This window comes from Etheostoma spectabile, chromosome 22, assembly GCF_008692095.1.
Source record: "Etheostoma spectabile isolate EspeVRDwgs_2016 chromosome 22, UIUC_Espe_1.0, whole genome shotgun sequence".
In the NCBI taxonomy this organism is placed as follows: Eukaryota; Metazoa; Chordata; class Actinopteri; order Perciformes; family Percidae; genus Etheostoma; species Etheostoma spectabile.
In genome coordinates, this window is record NC_045754.1 from 19,983,767 (window position 1) to 20,000,258 (window position 16,492).

General features: G+C 42.0%; 2 protein-coding genes and 1 long non-coding RNA gene across 9 annotated transcripts in view; 1 reads left to right on the top strand and 2 right to left on the bottom strand.

Moving 5' to 3' along the window:
- The window catches only part of LOC116672312 (copine-3), a 15,120-nt gene extending 3,089 nt beyond the window's left edge, over positions 1-12,031 (top strand). The window contains exons 2-17 of one of the 5 annotated variants that reach the window (XM_032504065.1): positions 247-380; positions 807-986; positions 1,390-1,464; positions 1,562-1,633; positions 1,725-1,805; positions 3,036-3,125; positions 4,061-4,159; positions 4,289-4,375; positions 5,323-5,382; positions 5,477-5,610; positions 7,012-7,066; positions 7,211-7,262; positions 7,391-7,524; positions 8,075-8,311; positions 9,533-9,759; positions 11,908-12,031. In XM_032504065.1, coding sequence (XP_032359956.1) covers positions 249-380; positions 807-986; positions 1,390-1,464; positions 1,562-1,633; positions 1,725-1,805; positions 3,036-3,125; positions 4,061-4,159; positions 4,289-4,375; positions 5,323-5,382; positions 5,477-5,610; positions 7,012-7,066; positions 7,211-7,262; positions 7,391-7,524; positions 8,075-8,311; positions 9,533-9,745 — 1,701 coding nt within the window. In that variant the 5' untranslated portion in view covers positions 247-248 and the 3' untranslated portion in view covers positions 9,746-9,759; positions 11,908-12,031. Of the gene's footprint in view, positions 1-235; positions 381-806; positions 987-1,389; positions 1,465-1,561; positions 1,634-1,724; positions 1,806-3,035; positions 3,126-4,060; positions 4,160-4,288; positions 4,376-5,322; positions 5,383-5,476; positions 5,611-7,011; positions 7,067-7,210; positions 7,263-7,390; positions 7,525-8,074; positions 8,312-8,535; positions 8,649-9,532; positions 9,984-11,907 lie in introns of those variants that run through there. The other 4 variants (XM_032504063.1, XM_032504068.1, XM_032504066.1 and 1 more) reach the window with 4 other exon arrangements.
- On the bottom strand, positions 10,202-10,623 carry LOC116672321 (uncharacterized). The gene is made up of 2 exons (XR_004327526.1): positions 10,366-10,623; positions 10,202-10,279 (listed from the first exon to the last, which is right to left on the bottom strand). It is a non-coding gene; the product is annotated as an uncharacterized LOC116672321 (long non-coding RNA).
- Positions 10,651-16,492, bottom strand: part of idi1 (isopentenyl-diphosphate delta isomerase 1) — a 7,210-nt gene continuing 1,368 nt past the window's right edge. The window contains exons 2-8 of one of the 3 annotated variants that reach the window (XM_032504078.1): positions 15,777-15,928; positions 15,156-15,322; positions 14,978-15,070; positions 14,395-14,525; positions 13,653-13,757; positions 12,730-12,980; positions 10,651-10,661 (exon numbers count right to left, since the gene is read on the bottom strand). In XM_032504078.1, the coding sequence (XP_032359969.1) occupies positions 12,768-12,980; positions 13,653-13,757; positions 14,395-14,525; positions 14,978-15,070; positions 15,156-15,322; positions 15,777-15,925 (858 nt within the window). In that variant the 5' untranslated portion in view covers positions 15,926-15,928 and the 3' untranslated portion in view covers positions 10,651-10,661; positions 12,730-12,767. Of the gene's footprint in view, positions 10,662-12,332; positions 12,981-13,652; positions 13,758-14,394; positions 14,526-14,977; positions 15,071-15,155; positions 15,323-15,776; positions 15,929-16,492 lie in introns of those variants that run through there. The other 2 variants (XM_032504077.1, XM_032504079.1) reach the window with 2 other exon arrangements.

Here is a 16,492-nt window from a genome sequence, read left to right on the forward strand (position 1 = left end):
AGCAAAAAATGGTATCGGACCATCTCTATTAAAAATCTTCCAAAATAATGATTAAAGTAATTTACTTCACTGCAAGTTTCAACACATTTTTATTCGCAGACATAGCCTTAAGTTAGGTCCTCCACCTTCTGATAAATCTCGCATCTTTAGATCAAGTTTTGGCGCGAACAAGCCTTAACGAATGCATCTTAATATGTCATGTTGACACAGTAAAGTCCCACCATGTCTGTTTTGTTTACCACACAGACATGGCTGCCCAGTGTGTAACCAAGGTGGAGCTGACTGTGTCCTGTGAGAATCTTCTGGACAAAGACATCGGCTCAAAGTCCGACCCTCTGTGTGTCCTGTTAATGAGCAGCTCTGATTCCCAGTGGTACGAGGTAGGTCGGATGGCTGGATCTGGATTCATGACTTGTGTAGAGCTGTCAAAATCAGTTTCATTTAATTGTGTCGGAATGTCAAACCCCACAAACAGTCGGTATTCTAAAATTATATTTATTTTGAAAAGGAAAAAAGGTGTTCCTTGCTCTAAGAAAGCATTTACCGTATACTGTGTATATTTGAAACAAGAGACTTTACCTAGGTGTGGCTGTTGCAGTTCTCTGTTGCTTGTGCAAGAGAAAACCTGTGCAAACCCTCAACCTGTGCAAACCCACAAATGGCAAAGTCATTGTTTTGTAAAGGAGCTTTTCCTGTTTCATCAGTGCATGTGTGCCAACACAGCCTACTGTCTATACCTTTTGTTCAGACTCTTTAAATGCGTGCATGTAGCAAAAACAACAAAGCCACCCATCCTTTCCTAACAGGTAGGGCGCACTGAGAAAGTCCAGAATTGCCTCTCCCCAAAGTTTGCAACAAAGTTTGTCGTCGACTACTTCTTTGAAATAGTGCAGAAACTGAAGTTTGGGATTTACGACATCGACAACAAAACTATTGACCTGAGTGACGACGACTTCCTGGGGCAACTGGAGTGCACCTTGGGCCAGGTAAGGCTGTCTGTCTTCTTACAGAAGGACACATGCATGTTCCTACAAGGGCGTCCTTTAGCTTCTAAAGACGACAAGTAAATCCACTTGTGGGTGTTTGGCTCTACGTGTGCTATATGTTTCAGTTCCTTACTTTTAGTTTCATTAGCAGCGTAACGACTTATTATAAACTGACATCACAGTGCCGGTCAGTCAAACAGGTGCAGGACACATCCTGTGCTGTAATAACATACTAATGTTACAGATCAAGAGTTATCCTCCCTGATAAGTATTTGCTGTGTAGGTGATCTCAGTGTAATCTGACCCCACATGTACGTTCTGACTGGTTGCTATGGGTGTTTGCCTCGTGGTCAGGAGGCGGCCCGCTGCTTCTTTAACTGCCTGCTTCTGTACTACGTTTCAGGTTGTGTCCAGTAAAAAACTGACCCGGCCACTTGTCTTGAAGAACAATTCCCCTGCAGGAAAAGGGACCATCATAGTGAGTGGCAGAGAGAGAGAGAGAGCTGAAGAGAAATGTTATAATGTTGTAGTTTTTTTTTCCCTTCCTATTTATTTTCACCTCTATTCTGCTGTAGATCAGTGCGGAAGAAATAAAAGATAACAGAGTGGCAAATTTTGAAGTTGAAGCAAGGAAACTAGATAACAAGGTATGGGTGATTGTTCGTTTAAGTGTTAAACGCTGTCATTCATTTATAAATATTCAGGTGCATTTTACTTATTGGAGTTTTTCATTTACAGGATTTCTTTGGGAAGTCCGACCCTTACCTGGAATTCTACAAGCAGACAGCGACTGGATGGCAGCTGGCTCACAGGACCGAGGTGACCACTATTGCAAATCCCATCACATTGCTGCAATTGGCAACCCTTTATTCCTTTTCTATTCTAACTTAATGACCCTTTTTGGTTTTCACCCCTAACTGTTTGCGTGAACATTAAGATCTAATAACGTGCACGGTGGGCCAAACTCCCATCTGTGTTGGAATAAGTGTGCCACGCAACAGAAGACCACTGTCTTCCTGTCCACTCACTCCGCAGCCGCACAGACAGACCCCTGAGACCAATTGATTTTTATGAGTGAATGTTAAATGTTATTTAAGAACGAGGGAGCGCACAAATCACATTTTATGGGGGTGATTGAATTAGAGAACAGCCAATCAAATCAATAAAATTCAAAGCATATTTGCACAAAGCACCGTATCAGATGGTCACACTAAGCCAGACGGCAGCCTGCTACACAACACCAGAGCAACACATTTACAGTATATTATCCAGCACATGAGCTTGTGAACGACCAACCGAACCGGGGGAAAGTGATGCCCGCTGATAGGGTTGGGCGGTAATACGGTGTACCGCGGGGTCTTTAAAAATAGCAACGGCATCAGGTTCAATACCGTCATTAAAGAAAATGCAATGCACTTATATAGGGGACAACGGTTAAATATTAAATATAATGTATTTAATGCCCATTTGATTTTGATTTATTTAATTGTATTAAGAATGCCTTACACATGAAAAGACATGAAATACAATCGAGGATAAAAACACAATAAGTCCAGGACTTATTTCCATTGTGGTCCTAAAAATGCTTATGTGTGGTTGTCATCATGTGACAGTGTGGAGGAGTACGGGGGGGGGGGACAGGACTTCTGCAGTCTCGCAGCATTTGTGGTTCCACCCTAAAGAGAAGGGAGATTGTTCAGTATAAGGGTTTGGTTTTCACTTTCTGAACGGTGGAGGAACACCAACAGTTTGGTGACGCCGTCTGAGCCTGACGTCATCCTTTTTAATTAGTCACGGTAATACCGCATACCACGGGAAAAATAGGGAGAAGTTTGACGCTTTCAAAATTGGGATACCACCCAACTCTACGCGCTAATCTTTTTTTTTTGCCCCGTTTTCATAATGAAAAAAAACAAATGAACAAATTTAAATGCATGTCGACATTGTTTTTGACTGCAAAAAGGATGACCGAGTGGAGAATGTGCCATATGGATTTGTTCATGATGGAGTAGTCTGCACCTGTATAATTTTCCTTAATTCTGTTCTCAGGTGGTGAACAACAACTTGAATCCAACATGGAAACCCTTTCGAATCCCCCTGCAGTCTCTCTGTGACGGAGACATGGACAAACCAATAAAAGTACCCTTAATACCTTGTTCTAATCATAACTACGTCCACCTCTGGAATGTGTCTCTGACGCTTTCTCCAGAAATTCCATTCAGTGGTACTATGTGTTTACATGGGCATGACATAATACAACCTTCCTTGAAGGTGTAAATAGTTTTCAGAGCACAATTATGTTGACTCTTTCAGATATTTTAAACCATGATTGTAGTGGATTTATTACTAGCTTGATGATATTTATGTTTTTTAACTTCTGAAGCGAGCATGTCAGGAAGGAAGCTGTTTTCAACTATACAGGACAAGTGAGTTACCACCAGCGTGTTACAGCGTTTGTCTTTTTTTAATCCTACCATCACTTAATGGGTGAAGTGTGTGAATGGAAGAAGCCAGAGTAAGGTGTTTCCTTCATCCAACTCAAACCTGTCACAGAACACATTTGTCTGAAACTACATTCTTCTTGTAGTCATTTTCCTACCAGCTCATGTCTAGTAGGACAAACGGTGACATATCTCACTTCTGCATGTTTTTTGTTTCTTCAGTTTTCTACGTCTCCAGTTTGTTTTTTTAACTCAAAGGGTCAGTTTGCACAAATTCCCCCCCAAAACGTTTCCCACTGCTTCGCAGATAGAATTGGTTTTATTTCCTAGATTTTTTTTTTTTTTTTTTTTTTTTTTAGGATCTGCCTCCAGCCCAATACAATGGAAGGCGAATGGAATTTTGAAGTGCCCTAGTTACTTTGGATAATGCAAAGATCTCGATGTGAACGCTGCATCATTTCTTTTTCCTTCTAGTTTTGGTGAACGGACCCTTTAGTTGAAGCAGCTGATGGGATTGCATTTCCTGAGTTGTACCATTCCATGTGACAAATACAATTGGTTGATAGTTGTATTCTCTTTGTAAAACAGTTTTCTTTGTTTGCCACATCACTTTTTGTTTTCACCTGTTCCCAGGTTGAGTGTTATGATTATGACAACGATGGCTCACATGATCTTATTGGATCCTTTGAGACGACAATGACACGCTTCCAACAAGCATCACGAACCTCACCGGTATGTATGGATGGTGTAGCAACTAATTAGTCATTGGGAATTAGTCTAGCGAATAATGGCAAAATGTACAACACACACTTTTTAAGGTCCTCTGGCATTAACACCCGCGCTGTTGTGTTCCGTCCTCAGGCGGAGTTTGAATGTATCAACAGTAAAAAGAAACAGAAGAAGAAAGGCTACAAGAACTCTGGTGTTGTGAGCGTGAAGCAATGCCAGGTATAGCACTGTTGTTGTTTTGTATGTTGCATGTGCTCACTTGTGTGATTAATCCTTGGACTGGATTGGCTGTCAGCCTGGGAGAGGGACAGTCAGCCGTCTCCCAGTGCCCTGTCTTCCCGGTGGGTAGTGAAGCAGAGGGCCTGGAGGCCCGGTTCGGTTCTGCCGTTGCTACAGCAAATGCTGTTTTGTTGGGTATCATAGCTTTTTTTACCCAGTTACTGCCGCCTGCTTGTATGGAGAGTAAGTTCCTCCCCCCAGGCGCAGATCGTACGTGGTTCTTGGCCGTCGGCTGTAGTCTCTGCGGTGTATTCCAGTGCAAATTTTTGACCGCGACAAGGGCCGACGCCGCATTCAGAATCAGAATCCGCTTTATCTGCCAGGTATGAGGACACATACGAGGAATTTTTCTTTGGAGCATCGTTACTCAGAATGTGCTTACACATACAAAAACAACCAAAACAAACACACACACAATATGTACATGCTCAGCCTTTGATGCCACTAGTCTCCACCGTCGGCTTGGTTTGTCAGTAGGGGGGGGGGGGGCCTCCCGATACGATATCATCACGATAATTATGCCACGACACGATATTATTACAATTTTAAACATATTGCAATATTCTGCAATTTATTGCAATTTCTAACCTTTATTTGGACTTCCAATTTTTCCCAATTTCAAATGACATCCCCAAAAGGAAACTTGGTCAACATCTGTTTTATGTAAAAAGAAACATTTCTGTTTGTTCATATCACTTCAATGTTATTGCTGCAAAATGGGACAAACTGACCAACACATCATAAAAGATCCATACTTGGTTCCTGTGTATCCATACAGTATTGCCACCGAAAATATCGCGATACTATGCTGTATTGATTTTTTTTTCCTGATTTGAGATCACATGCGCTCCAGTGCACTTCTATAAAACAAATGTTTTATCTTTCAGGTGGTGAAGGAGTATACCTTCCTGGATTATATCATGGGAGGCTGTCAAATCAACTTCACTGTAAGTTTTGGCTTCTCCATTAAAGCCTCTTTTTGTTATTCATACGTATTCCTGGGTCACTAATCAGCCCTTTGTGTCGGCTGGCTCCCTGAAGGTGGCTGTTGACTTCACAGGCTCCAACGGGGACCCCAAGTCTCCTCAGTCCCTGCATTACATTAGTCCTCAGGGCGTTAACGAATACCTCTCGGCTATCTGGTCTGTTGGCAATGTCATCCAGGACTATGACAGGTACGTAGGACTCAGAAAACGCAGTCTAGTACATTCAAACTTCAGACTGCATTCTCATTTGTAATACTATGTAATACACTCATGCAAAGTAGTGCTTACATCCAAATATTATGAAGAAATACCTCATCACCCAAGTTCCAATTAGTTGTGTTTGTCTTCCCAAAAATCAACACTTTGTTGACGCTTTTTATCATGTTTTTAACTTTTATTACGTTTTAGTCCCTTTTTCAACACTGTGATGTTTTTTTTTTCAATGTTTGTCACTTTTTTCAATGTTTCACCACTACGTAACACTAACTATTAACTTTAGTCACAGTTATTTGGAATTTATGGTCAATGAACCTCATTTATTGGAAATGATACCTAATGTTTGAGTTAGAAAAGCAAAATTAGTATTTTAGACTAAAACTAAAGAATGGATGTTGATATAATCACAGACTGGAATATGTCAACTTTTATCAATACTTTTCAAAACACTTCACTTTTTTTTTATTCACAAAAAATGATAAGACGCCCCAAAATGAATGAAGTAGAGATTTGTACTTGCCGAAGAGCGTTGTGTGGAATCAATCATGTTATTTTGGGGAATTAAAAAGAACATTGATATGAACAACATGAGGACACCATGGACAACACTGAGACAACATGAAGACAACATGAATTTCTTTGTGCCGGCTCTGGCTGGGATGGTTTGAATTTACTTGACAAACTATTAGGGTTGAGTGGACTTTATATCTTTGACGTTATAGCTTTCCTTAAGTGGATCAAACTATTACATCTCAACCCTGTAGCTGGGCTACTGACAAGTGAAGTGGTGTCTGAGCCCCCAAGGTTCACTCAGTCACCCCTTCTGTTCATACTAGCTATTAAATCCACTAGAAGTAACAATGAGGTCTAGTAGGCGAATACAGGGCATTACAAATGGCAACAGAGATCATAGAAAAGCTTTTCTTGCTGATGCCATAATTATATTCTTAAAACAATCAAACCCATCCACGCCAGCACGGTTAGATCTAATAGGTAGTATCTCCTGATATGAAGTAAACGCTTCAAAATCATCACTAATGCCGCTTAACAGAAATGAAAGACAATATATACACCAGTACTTATATACTTTCAAGCTCTCATCTAATTTGACATATTTTGGCATCAAAATAACACCTCATTTAGAATCTATATAGCGCCAACAAACTAGGAAGTAATAATAATGACAACGAATGAGTGGAGAATAAATATATAAAAAATGAACATATTACCTAAATACATGTTTATTTCAAAATATCCCTCTTGCGCCACCTGCTGGAATGTTCAGGAAAGGTTGGTGAAAATGAATAAAAGAAATATTGCTGAGAACAATATTGTGCCACTTATGCACCAGTGTTGTCTGTGCCTCCTGCGTAGTGACAAGATGTTTCCCGCCTTCGGCTTCGGAGCCCAGATCCCTCCCACATGGCAGGTAACACTTACATGTAGATATGGAACTAAAAATGCACGCAAACGTTAAGGCTGCTGATTGCATGGAGTTTAAATCGGATTGAAAAGTAAATTGGTAGTTTAGCACAGGAACTGATATCTGAGGGTGTTGTGCTCTGCTTAACAGGTTTCCCATGAGTTTCCCCTGAATTTCAACCCAGCAAATCCATTTTGTGCAGGTGTGTTTACACTGTAGTTAAATTAAGGGGTTGAAACACATGATATTATGTAGTGAACATATGCAGCTTAATATACTGCAGTACTCAGTTTGTAGTGTGTTTTCTACATGTGTGTATGTGTGTTCTAGGCATTGCAGGTGTGGTGGAGGCCTACAGGGTGTGTCTGCCCCAGGTCAAACTCTACGGTCCTACCAACTTCTCCCCTATCATTAACCACGTAGCCTGCTTCGCTAAGCAAGCCCTCCAGCAGACCACTGCATCGGTGAGTGTGTGTGTGTGTGTGTGTGTAATCTGACTGTTGTCTCTCCTGTGGTTGTGCAACATGGAGCAGGATGGAAAGAAGCCTCTGAGTTCGCCTTTACATTATTCTTTGTGCATTTTTTTCACAATGGAATGACATGATTCAGTACTAGCTTGATCCAGATCAACAGGAGCTGTCCAAGCTAATTTTCAGAAGCCAGGCTCATAGGTGTTAGATTTGCCTTGTGTCGTATGCTTGACATTAGCTGGCTATGTGTGGAACTCTGTGAATAACTTCTTCAAAGTGGTAAGTAATGCCTGCATTGAAAATTATGATCATAACGGACTACAATATTCACTCCGGTACAACTTGCCTCTGTCTTCCGTGCATCTCATTGCTTAATAACAGGTGAACAACAGCCATGGACAGCGGCTAGTTAGGCTTAAATGAATTGGAAGGACAAAAACAAACAAATACATTTGGATTTGATTTGAAATTGAATACAACTTGATCATTTAAGAAGCATTTGGGTCAGTTCTAACTATCGCTGTTGTCCACTGTCTTCCCAAAGCAATACTTTGTCCTGCTGATCATCACTGACGGCGTGATCACCGACATGGATGACACGCGCAGCGCCATCGTCAACGCCTCTCGGCTCCCCATGTCCATCATCATCATTGGAGTAGGGGGGGCGGACTTCAGTGCCATGGAGTTCCTGGATGGAGACAACGGACACCTGCGCTCTCAGACTGGCGAGACTGCCATGCGAGACATTGTCCAGTTCGTGCCATTCAGGCAGTTCCAAAACGTAAGTGTTACGTTAAGGTGTTACACATAAGCGAGCTCTTTTCTTTAAAACAAACGCATGCATTTCAAACCTTTTTTGCGAAGCATTGCGTCATTTTCAATTTAACTGGCTTCAGAATTACAAGTAGTGTCCCCCATCCAGTAAGCAGCATACACTCCCAGCCCGTCAACCTAGTAAATCTCACTTAGCTTACTTGTGTGCCTTGTGTATTTATCTCTTTTCAGGCGCCCAGCCAGGCTCTTGCCCAAAGCGTATTGGCCGAGTTACCTCAGCAAGTGGCCTCCTTCTTCAGTTTATTCAAACTGAAGCCCCCCCGTGATCCCAAATCTGCATAGGGGTACCCCAAATATTTCAGTCTAAAATCCCACCACCACCCTAGCCTTTGCTTGGCCTCTATGAATAACCGCTTCACTGCATGAAACCTCGCATGTAGCGTTGCTATCATTTTGTTTTCCTTTCAACTTTTCCCACTCTGTTTTGCTAAAGATCCGTCATCTCCTGTGTGTGTGTGTGGTGTGTGTGTGTGGTGTTTGTGTGGGTGTGTGTGTGTGTGTGTGGTGTGTGTGTGGACTACCATACTGCTGTAGCTTCTGTTTGACCAGAGAATTTAGTTTCCATGGTCGGAGTTTTCTTCTGTACCCTTCCCCGGATCTGTGGCGCGAGACAATCCTGTCTCAGGTCTACAGACAATTCCTTTGACTTGTTTTGTGGTCTTACATGCACATTAACTGTGGGCCCTATATAGACGGTCCTTTCCAATCATGTCCATCACTGAAATTACCACAGTGGACTCAATTATAATTAGAAATCTCTCCCAGATGAATCAGTGAACAGAATGCATTGAGCTTAATCGCAAAGGCTGTGACTACTTATGTACAAGTTATTTCTTTGTTTATTTGATTTTTAATACATTTTCAAAAATCTCAAACTGTTTCTAAGTTGTCTAAGTTGGGGTATTATGTGTAGAATTTTAAGGAAAAACAAATGGAATCCATTTTGGAATGAGGCTGTAACATAAAATGTGGAAACCGTGACGTGCTGTGAATACTTTCCGTGTGCTCTGTAAAGTGAGAGTGTGGCCTTTTCCTTTGAAACGCTTCATCTGCATGACTTTCTACTTCTCATTCATGCTCCCTTCACGTAATTAGCGGTGGTAATTGTCACATGTCTCTTCACTGTTCGCTGCACTGGACTCTTTAAACTCTTCCTTTCGTACTGCAGGGTCCTCGAGAAGCACTGGCAAAGAGTGTGTTGGCAGAAGTCCCGGGTCAGCTGGTGGACTTTTGCACTACAATGAAGCTGAGTCCACCCACATCCATTCCTGCACCAAGCCCTGCACCGAACCCTGCACCGAGCCCTGCACCGAACCCTGCACCGAACCCTGCACCGAACCCTGCACCGAACCCTGCACCGAACCCTGTGGGGACCATCTGATACTACAAGGATGATCCAGACGTATTTCATCTCCTGCAGATATAAAGCACATCCCCCGCTTAATCTCATCACTCAATTAGACAAATGTCCTTCCTACAGCACGCAGTTTAGTCAAAGATAACCCAGACCACACACAAAACATCAAAAGTACGCACACCACACTATTGACCAACAACATTGATGTGTGTTCCTTTTTAGCTTTTATTCAGTGCTACTGCAATTTAAAAGTAGAAAACAAGCCAATCATTCCACCCGTCGTTTCTAAGAGATTAAGTTGATAAGCAGGGAATTTCACTTTTAATATTTTTTTATTATTCAAGATAAACAAGGACACATTTGTTGTTTCTGTAGTGCTCACTGAAACAAGATACAGTAAATCAAAAATAATTGTCAATGCAAGAACTCTGCACTGCTTCTGTATTTTTTTAATGCATCACAGGAGTGTGCAGTTTGTTAATGCCAAACATGAAGTTGCAATAGTTATGTAAAAGACTTTTACACAAGGTAACAAAGAGGATCTTTTAATCATGGCACCTATAAATGCATGATAGTCAAATAAATGGTGAAGTGACCCATAATGGTACTTAGTTTATCAAGCAAATCGTTTCACCTGTGATTACTAACACGACGTTGTGCTAACCGAGCACCGTTAGCCTTTACAACAGAGCCGCTTCATCGTCGCTGTGTGCCATACATGCAACACGCCGTGCCGTAGATCCCCTTCAAGGCCAGGCTGATGTCGGAAGTCCCTCTAGTGGACAGAACGTGTAACAACAACCACATTCTTATAGTGGCATTGACAATGCATAAGCCTGAGAAGTGTAGTACATGTACAGGCTGCATGTGAGCATTAGATATTCAAATATCAAAACAAAATAACAAATTCAAAAGGTATTATAGAAGAAAACTGACAGCTCTACCCCATCTATGGAAGTTTACATCCTCAGTGAAAAAACTGCAGCATCACTAGAAGCGTAGTTATGTACGTGTAGCCAAGTAGCTTTGTTGTTGTTGTTGCTGCTGTTTTGGCACATAGAGAATTTATTAGCAATGTTTGACGCACATGCTTTCCTATGCACTTAGAATAATGTTTTACTCAATGCAACGCCAAGTTCTGTGTGTGGGTTAATAAACCCAGAGCTTTTTATACCTTAGGTATAAATTAGTAATATCGTACTAACTAGAGAGTCTCATTGTAGTATGTCATATTTGGTTGTTTTGCGCCAGTCTTATCACTTGTGTACATTTTACTGTGGTCTACCATTATGCCAGTTACCTTTGGTTACTTCCCCTTCAAAGACGCCGTTGGGCAGTTCCCTGGACGAGGACTAACAAGTGCTTGTGATGATATGGCCATTGACTTAATCTCTGTTTTGGGAAAATGACCTCCTTATATATTCACATATATATATATATATATATACTGTATAAATACACACATTATATACACACACACATCAGTATTAAACATGCTTTCATCATAGATACTATACTCTTTATTGAAATCTATGCATGTTTAGAGAAAATGTGTTTATTTTCGCTGTGATTGAAGTGTTTTGATATGGTTGTACAAGGCAAGCTGTAGAACATGGCTCCTGGATTAGCTTTAGTTCTCTAATGTGCCTTAGTGTCGAAGTACAACAAGCTTGCTAATAAAGCACTTCTTCCTAAAAACTAATGGAACTTGACATTCATTTAACACCTTTTTTTTTTTGAACCCTTGTGTTGTCGCTGTTAAAATTGAAAATCCACACTTTTATTGACGCTTTTTATCAATGTTTTTTAAAAACTTTTTCTTACATTTGTGTCACTTTTTTTTTTTTTTTACGTTTTCAACACCACGTAACACTACGTTAGTAATTTTAGTTTAGTTACATTTTGGAATTTATGGTGGAGTGTGGATTGGGGGCTGGAGAGATGGCACTTCCTCCTGAGCACTGCCAGGTTCCCTTAAGCAAGGCACCGTACCCCCCTAAAAGCTCAGGGCGCTGGTCCAGCTGGCAGCCCCCCCACTCTGACATCTCTCCATTTGTGCATGAATAGGTCCTGAGCATGTGTGTTTCAGGCCTGTGTGTAGCGATTACTAACAGAGTGTAAATTGTAATTTCCCCACTAGGGATCTATAAATAATATTTATATAATTTAATAATAAATTATTATTGAACCAGACATACAGTAGACCTAATTTCATCTCCTGTAAATGTAAATCAGATCCTAGCTTGATCTCATCACTCAATTAGACAAACGTCCTTCCTACAAGTAGGGCTGCACCATATTAGGAAAATATCTAATTGCGATTATTTTGACTGATATTGCAATATGATTCACGATATTTAAGAGAATGATCATTTTCATTGAAAATATATATATAAAAAAAAAAAAAAAAATTGAAGTATGATCTGTGTCAAACAAAGATTTGTTCTTTAGTCTGTAGGATAGGATTTGTAGGCTGGGACGTCTGCAGACATATTTTGCCTTTGACAAATATTGCGCCCCCTGCGATTTGGACATTACTTTCCTCTGCATCCTAATACTTAGGATGGGTTAAATGAGAGATTCAATTTCACTACACTGTATGTGACGAATAAAGTTTCATTTTCAATGACAACAACCAAACACTTTATTGTGTAAAAGAGTGCAAAGACAAAGCTTGTTCACGGATATCGTGGTCGACAAAATACAGAAGTGAGTGAGTAGTTGCTGTGACATCACCTCAGTACACTATTCTTCTTCACCTAATGACCTGTGCTCAGGCACTTTAAGTTTTTATATAAAAAAATAGGCTATTCACTTCATTAAGATGTTAACAAGATTGCATTTTTCTTCCTAATAAAGTAAGACGTTGAATGGCTTTACTGGTGTTCACTCGGTGAACCCAGTGTGCATCTGATCAGACTATATACAGTCTATTTTTTCTAAATCCTTGCATTAACTCATGTGTAGATGAATGCCCCCAGACCATCAGGGGTCTCTAGCAGCTTAACTTGAAATGACGGAAGGTAGAGGCCGATCCCTGTTTCGGTTACATGCGGTGGATCCTGTTGTGATCCATGAACTGCTTGAGGTTCTGCAGGTTGTCCCACCACTGGAACAGGAAGGTCTCTGCGATGAGACTGAACCAGGGTGTGATCTCCAGTTCTTTGCGCTTGGCCTTCTCTAACATCTCCTTCATCTCCTCCTTGCTCACATAGCAGTGGCTTTTAATCTCATTGGGGTCTGGGTTCAACTCCACGTCCTTCGGAGAAAGAAAAAAGAAAAGAAAAAAATGTTATTGTCCATAATGCAGGCACACATCCGTCAAACATCCAGCTGATTTATAGTGGTACGTAGGCTCTACACAGAGTCTACGCTGTAGCCTACGTTAAGTGGCCTCATCCTCCCCCCCCCCAGCCAACCCCCCTAGGCGGATTTTCACCCTTTCGTACTTGCTACAGCATAAATTCACACGCAATCGCAAAGTAATATAAGTCAATGGAGGCCAAACGGCGTTGATATACACGCTAAAAAGCGAGTATCTGTCTTGACAACACGCCGATAATGCCATGACATACATACGGCGTTTCATGAGATCAGTCTGGGTAGAGGAAATGTGACACTACGCCGTAGGGTCTGTGTCTACAACGTAGATTCAACGCGGAACCATGAATCAAGCGAGAGGCACAAACCGGGCCACCATGGTCTAGCATGGTCTGAGATCTCGAAGCATATTTCCAGATGACATGCACTGGCTACAGTAACTCATTTTGACTGACTACGTTGAGTGTGCCTCAATTGTGCAAACCCTGTTGTATTTGCCCCTTGGAAACTTAATAAAGACGTTCTTTTAAAAAAAAAAGGAGGCACAAACCGGGGCCAGATCCAGCCCACATCCTAATGTAACTCCGTCCAAGAGACAGCACAGCGCTACCTTCTGCATGAAGAGGATGTAGTCGATCTCATGTTCCCCCCACACGCCGTCCGACTGGGCCTTGTAGTGGATCCTTGTCAGGTACGTCATTTCATCGGGGGTCACCTGTGGACCAACAGGAAGGCAGAGGAGATCAGACTCTCCCCACTCCTCAATTACCCTCTTCCATTAATTAACCCTTGTGATGTCCCATTGACCATGCAACGTTGTTTTTTTCTGAGGCAACATTTTTGTCGCCTTTATCCAAGTCTTTTGTCACTTTTTCCAATGTTTTTACAAAAAAAATTCTTCGCCTTTGACATTTTTGTGGAATTTTCCCTGCGTTTTTGATGCTTTTGCTGACATTTCTTTCAACATTCTTTTTTTTTATCAAATGCTATGAAATTAAATTAAACTCCCAAATTTAATGAAAGTAGTGGCCTTATTATTTATTTTACTCGTGAATAACTTGTTGTAGAGAACCCTCCATGATGCTTTTTGTTGTTGAAAATGTGGTAAAAAAAACCCAAATTTGTGATATAGAAACTTTTTGAAATTGGGTCAAATTTGAGCCAAGGACAACAGGTGGGTTAAGTGCAGAAGGCGGGACTTTAACACACACTAACACACACACACACACACACACACACACACACACACACACACACACCACACAACACACACACCACCACACACACACACACACACACACACACACACACACACACACACACACACACACACACACACACACACACTCTACCTGTTCCATGGGGATACCCAGTTCAGCTTTGAGTCTCCTCTGAGCAGCTCTCCTCACTCCTATTGCCTCCTTCTCCTCCAGCTCACTCTCTGTGTGTAAAGGGTGACTGCAGCATGTGTTTGTGAAACAGCCTGTGCACACAGACAGGGGTGGGGGGGGGGTATTTAAACACATTTCCAATGCCAAAAGTGTTGTGTTCCCTTGCTATGCTACATGTGACACCATCTCAAATCCCTTATTTGATAGCTCCTCGGTCCTCGGCTAAACCGAAAGTTGTTGTATCCCTCCATTGTGAAGACCGTCCTAAAGCTCTTGTTTCTTTATTAGGAGGGAGGAGGGACCACCAAGGATACACGGGAGCAGCCTGGCCGGAAGCCGTTCAGGACTTCTCACCCCTCTAAAACCCATTTTCTCGTCTCCTACCATGATTTCCTGACGTCACTCCCGTGCTTCCTTAGTGGGACGGACTAAGACGCAAGGAAGGTAAGTGGAGGGGCCGGGGATGTGAGATGTACCTCATACCTCAGATGTTCAACTGGGTGGGGTGGGGTGGGGTTGGGGGGGTTAAGGATTTGTCACTGACCTGGAAACGTGATTTTGGCATCAGACCTCTGTTGTAAGAGCAGCTTCTCCTCACTGTTGAAAATGAACACGCTGAACGCTCTGTGTAGTAAACCTGGGGGAAGGAACAGACGATTGACGTGTGCGTACGAGACAGCGAGACAGGTGTGTGAGACAGTTTAACTTGACAAGACAGGCACCGTTGTCAATGTTGGAGTTGAGGTGGCAGTTCTTCTTGGTGTCCGCTCCGATCTCGTGGTCGTCCTCGTCGATGAGGATGCACATCTCGGCCAGCAGCTGTACCTGCTTCTCGTCCAGGTGATCTGTGGTTATCTTGGGCATTGTGACTGCAGGCGGTCTCACCTCACTGCAGGGCGCAGGCAGAGGAGCAGGCCAACAACAGTTAGGCTTAATATTCACATCAAAACAGACGCTGCACACCTAGAATATGACATTCTGAACACAGAAGGTATGTTTTGGCCAAAAAGCCTACAGCTTACTAGATTTTTATAGAAGTAAGTGCAGCTTGCTTAAGTTAAGACAATATCCTCAGGCTTTGAGTTGCTATTTTGAAAGTGTGTACTTTAACCAAAGCCACATGAAGTGCAGGACTTTTTAAAGCATAAGTTGGCATGAATATTCTTTCCTTACTAACGTTACAACAACCAAAGACACAGTCAGCAGGTCAGCTATCAATAGCACTGACAAACACTATTATTCCTGAGCTTAGGGTCAATAGGCTTATCTCTGGCTTTGCCTTCTTTTAAACCTCAAACCGTGTCTTCAAGTGGTTTTTAGGATCCTGTTGAGTCTTACCTTACCTTGATATAGCTCTGCGGAAAGTAACAGGAGTGTAAATAGATCTGTGTCGCGGTGCAGCAACTCTGCCAGCGCCAGGTACGTTTGATTTCAGCACAGCGGCTCCCTCGCAGGACACCATCCGAAGCACCGCCCACACAGCCCGCACCATCGCCTGACCAAAACAGAACACCAATCACAAAGTCTGGAGGTGTGGGCGTTGGTAAAGCCCGGAGAGGCGCTCCCTCAGTCCGGATCGGAAGACACGTTAACACGAGTGTCCAGAAAATGTGAGTTTCGAGTGAATGCTAAAAGCCACTGAATCCTTACACCTATGCTTATGGGTTAAGTAAAGTCAAAGGATAAAGCATCAGTTACCTGTCACACTTTTGACACGTCCCATCAAGTTTGCCTGTTCATTAATTCCTGCTAATATTTAATAATTCATTCCTGCTCATGCACAGACAGTTTAAAGGAATAATAGAATTGGTATCATGGTTGTTTTTTAAAGGTTAGGGGAATGTAAAAAAGAACGTTAGGGGAACGTTTTCTAAAGGTTGCAACGTTAGGGAAACATTAGGGGAACGTTCTTTAAAGGTTGCAACATAGGGGTACATTAGGGGAACGTTCTCTAAAGGTTGCAACATTAGGGGAACATTAGGGGAACGTTCTTTAAAGGTTGCAACATTAGGGGAACGTTCTCTAAAAGTTGCAACATTAGGGGAACGTTCTCTAAAGG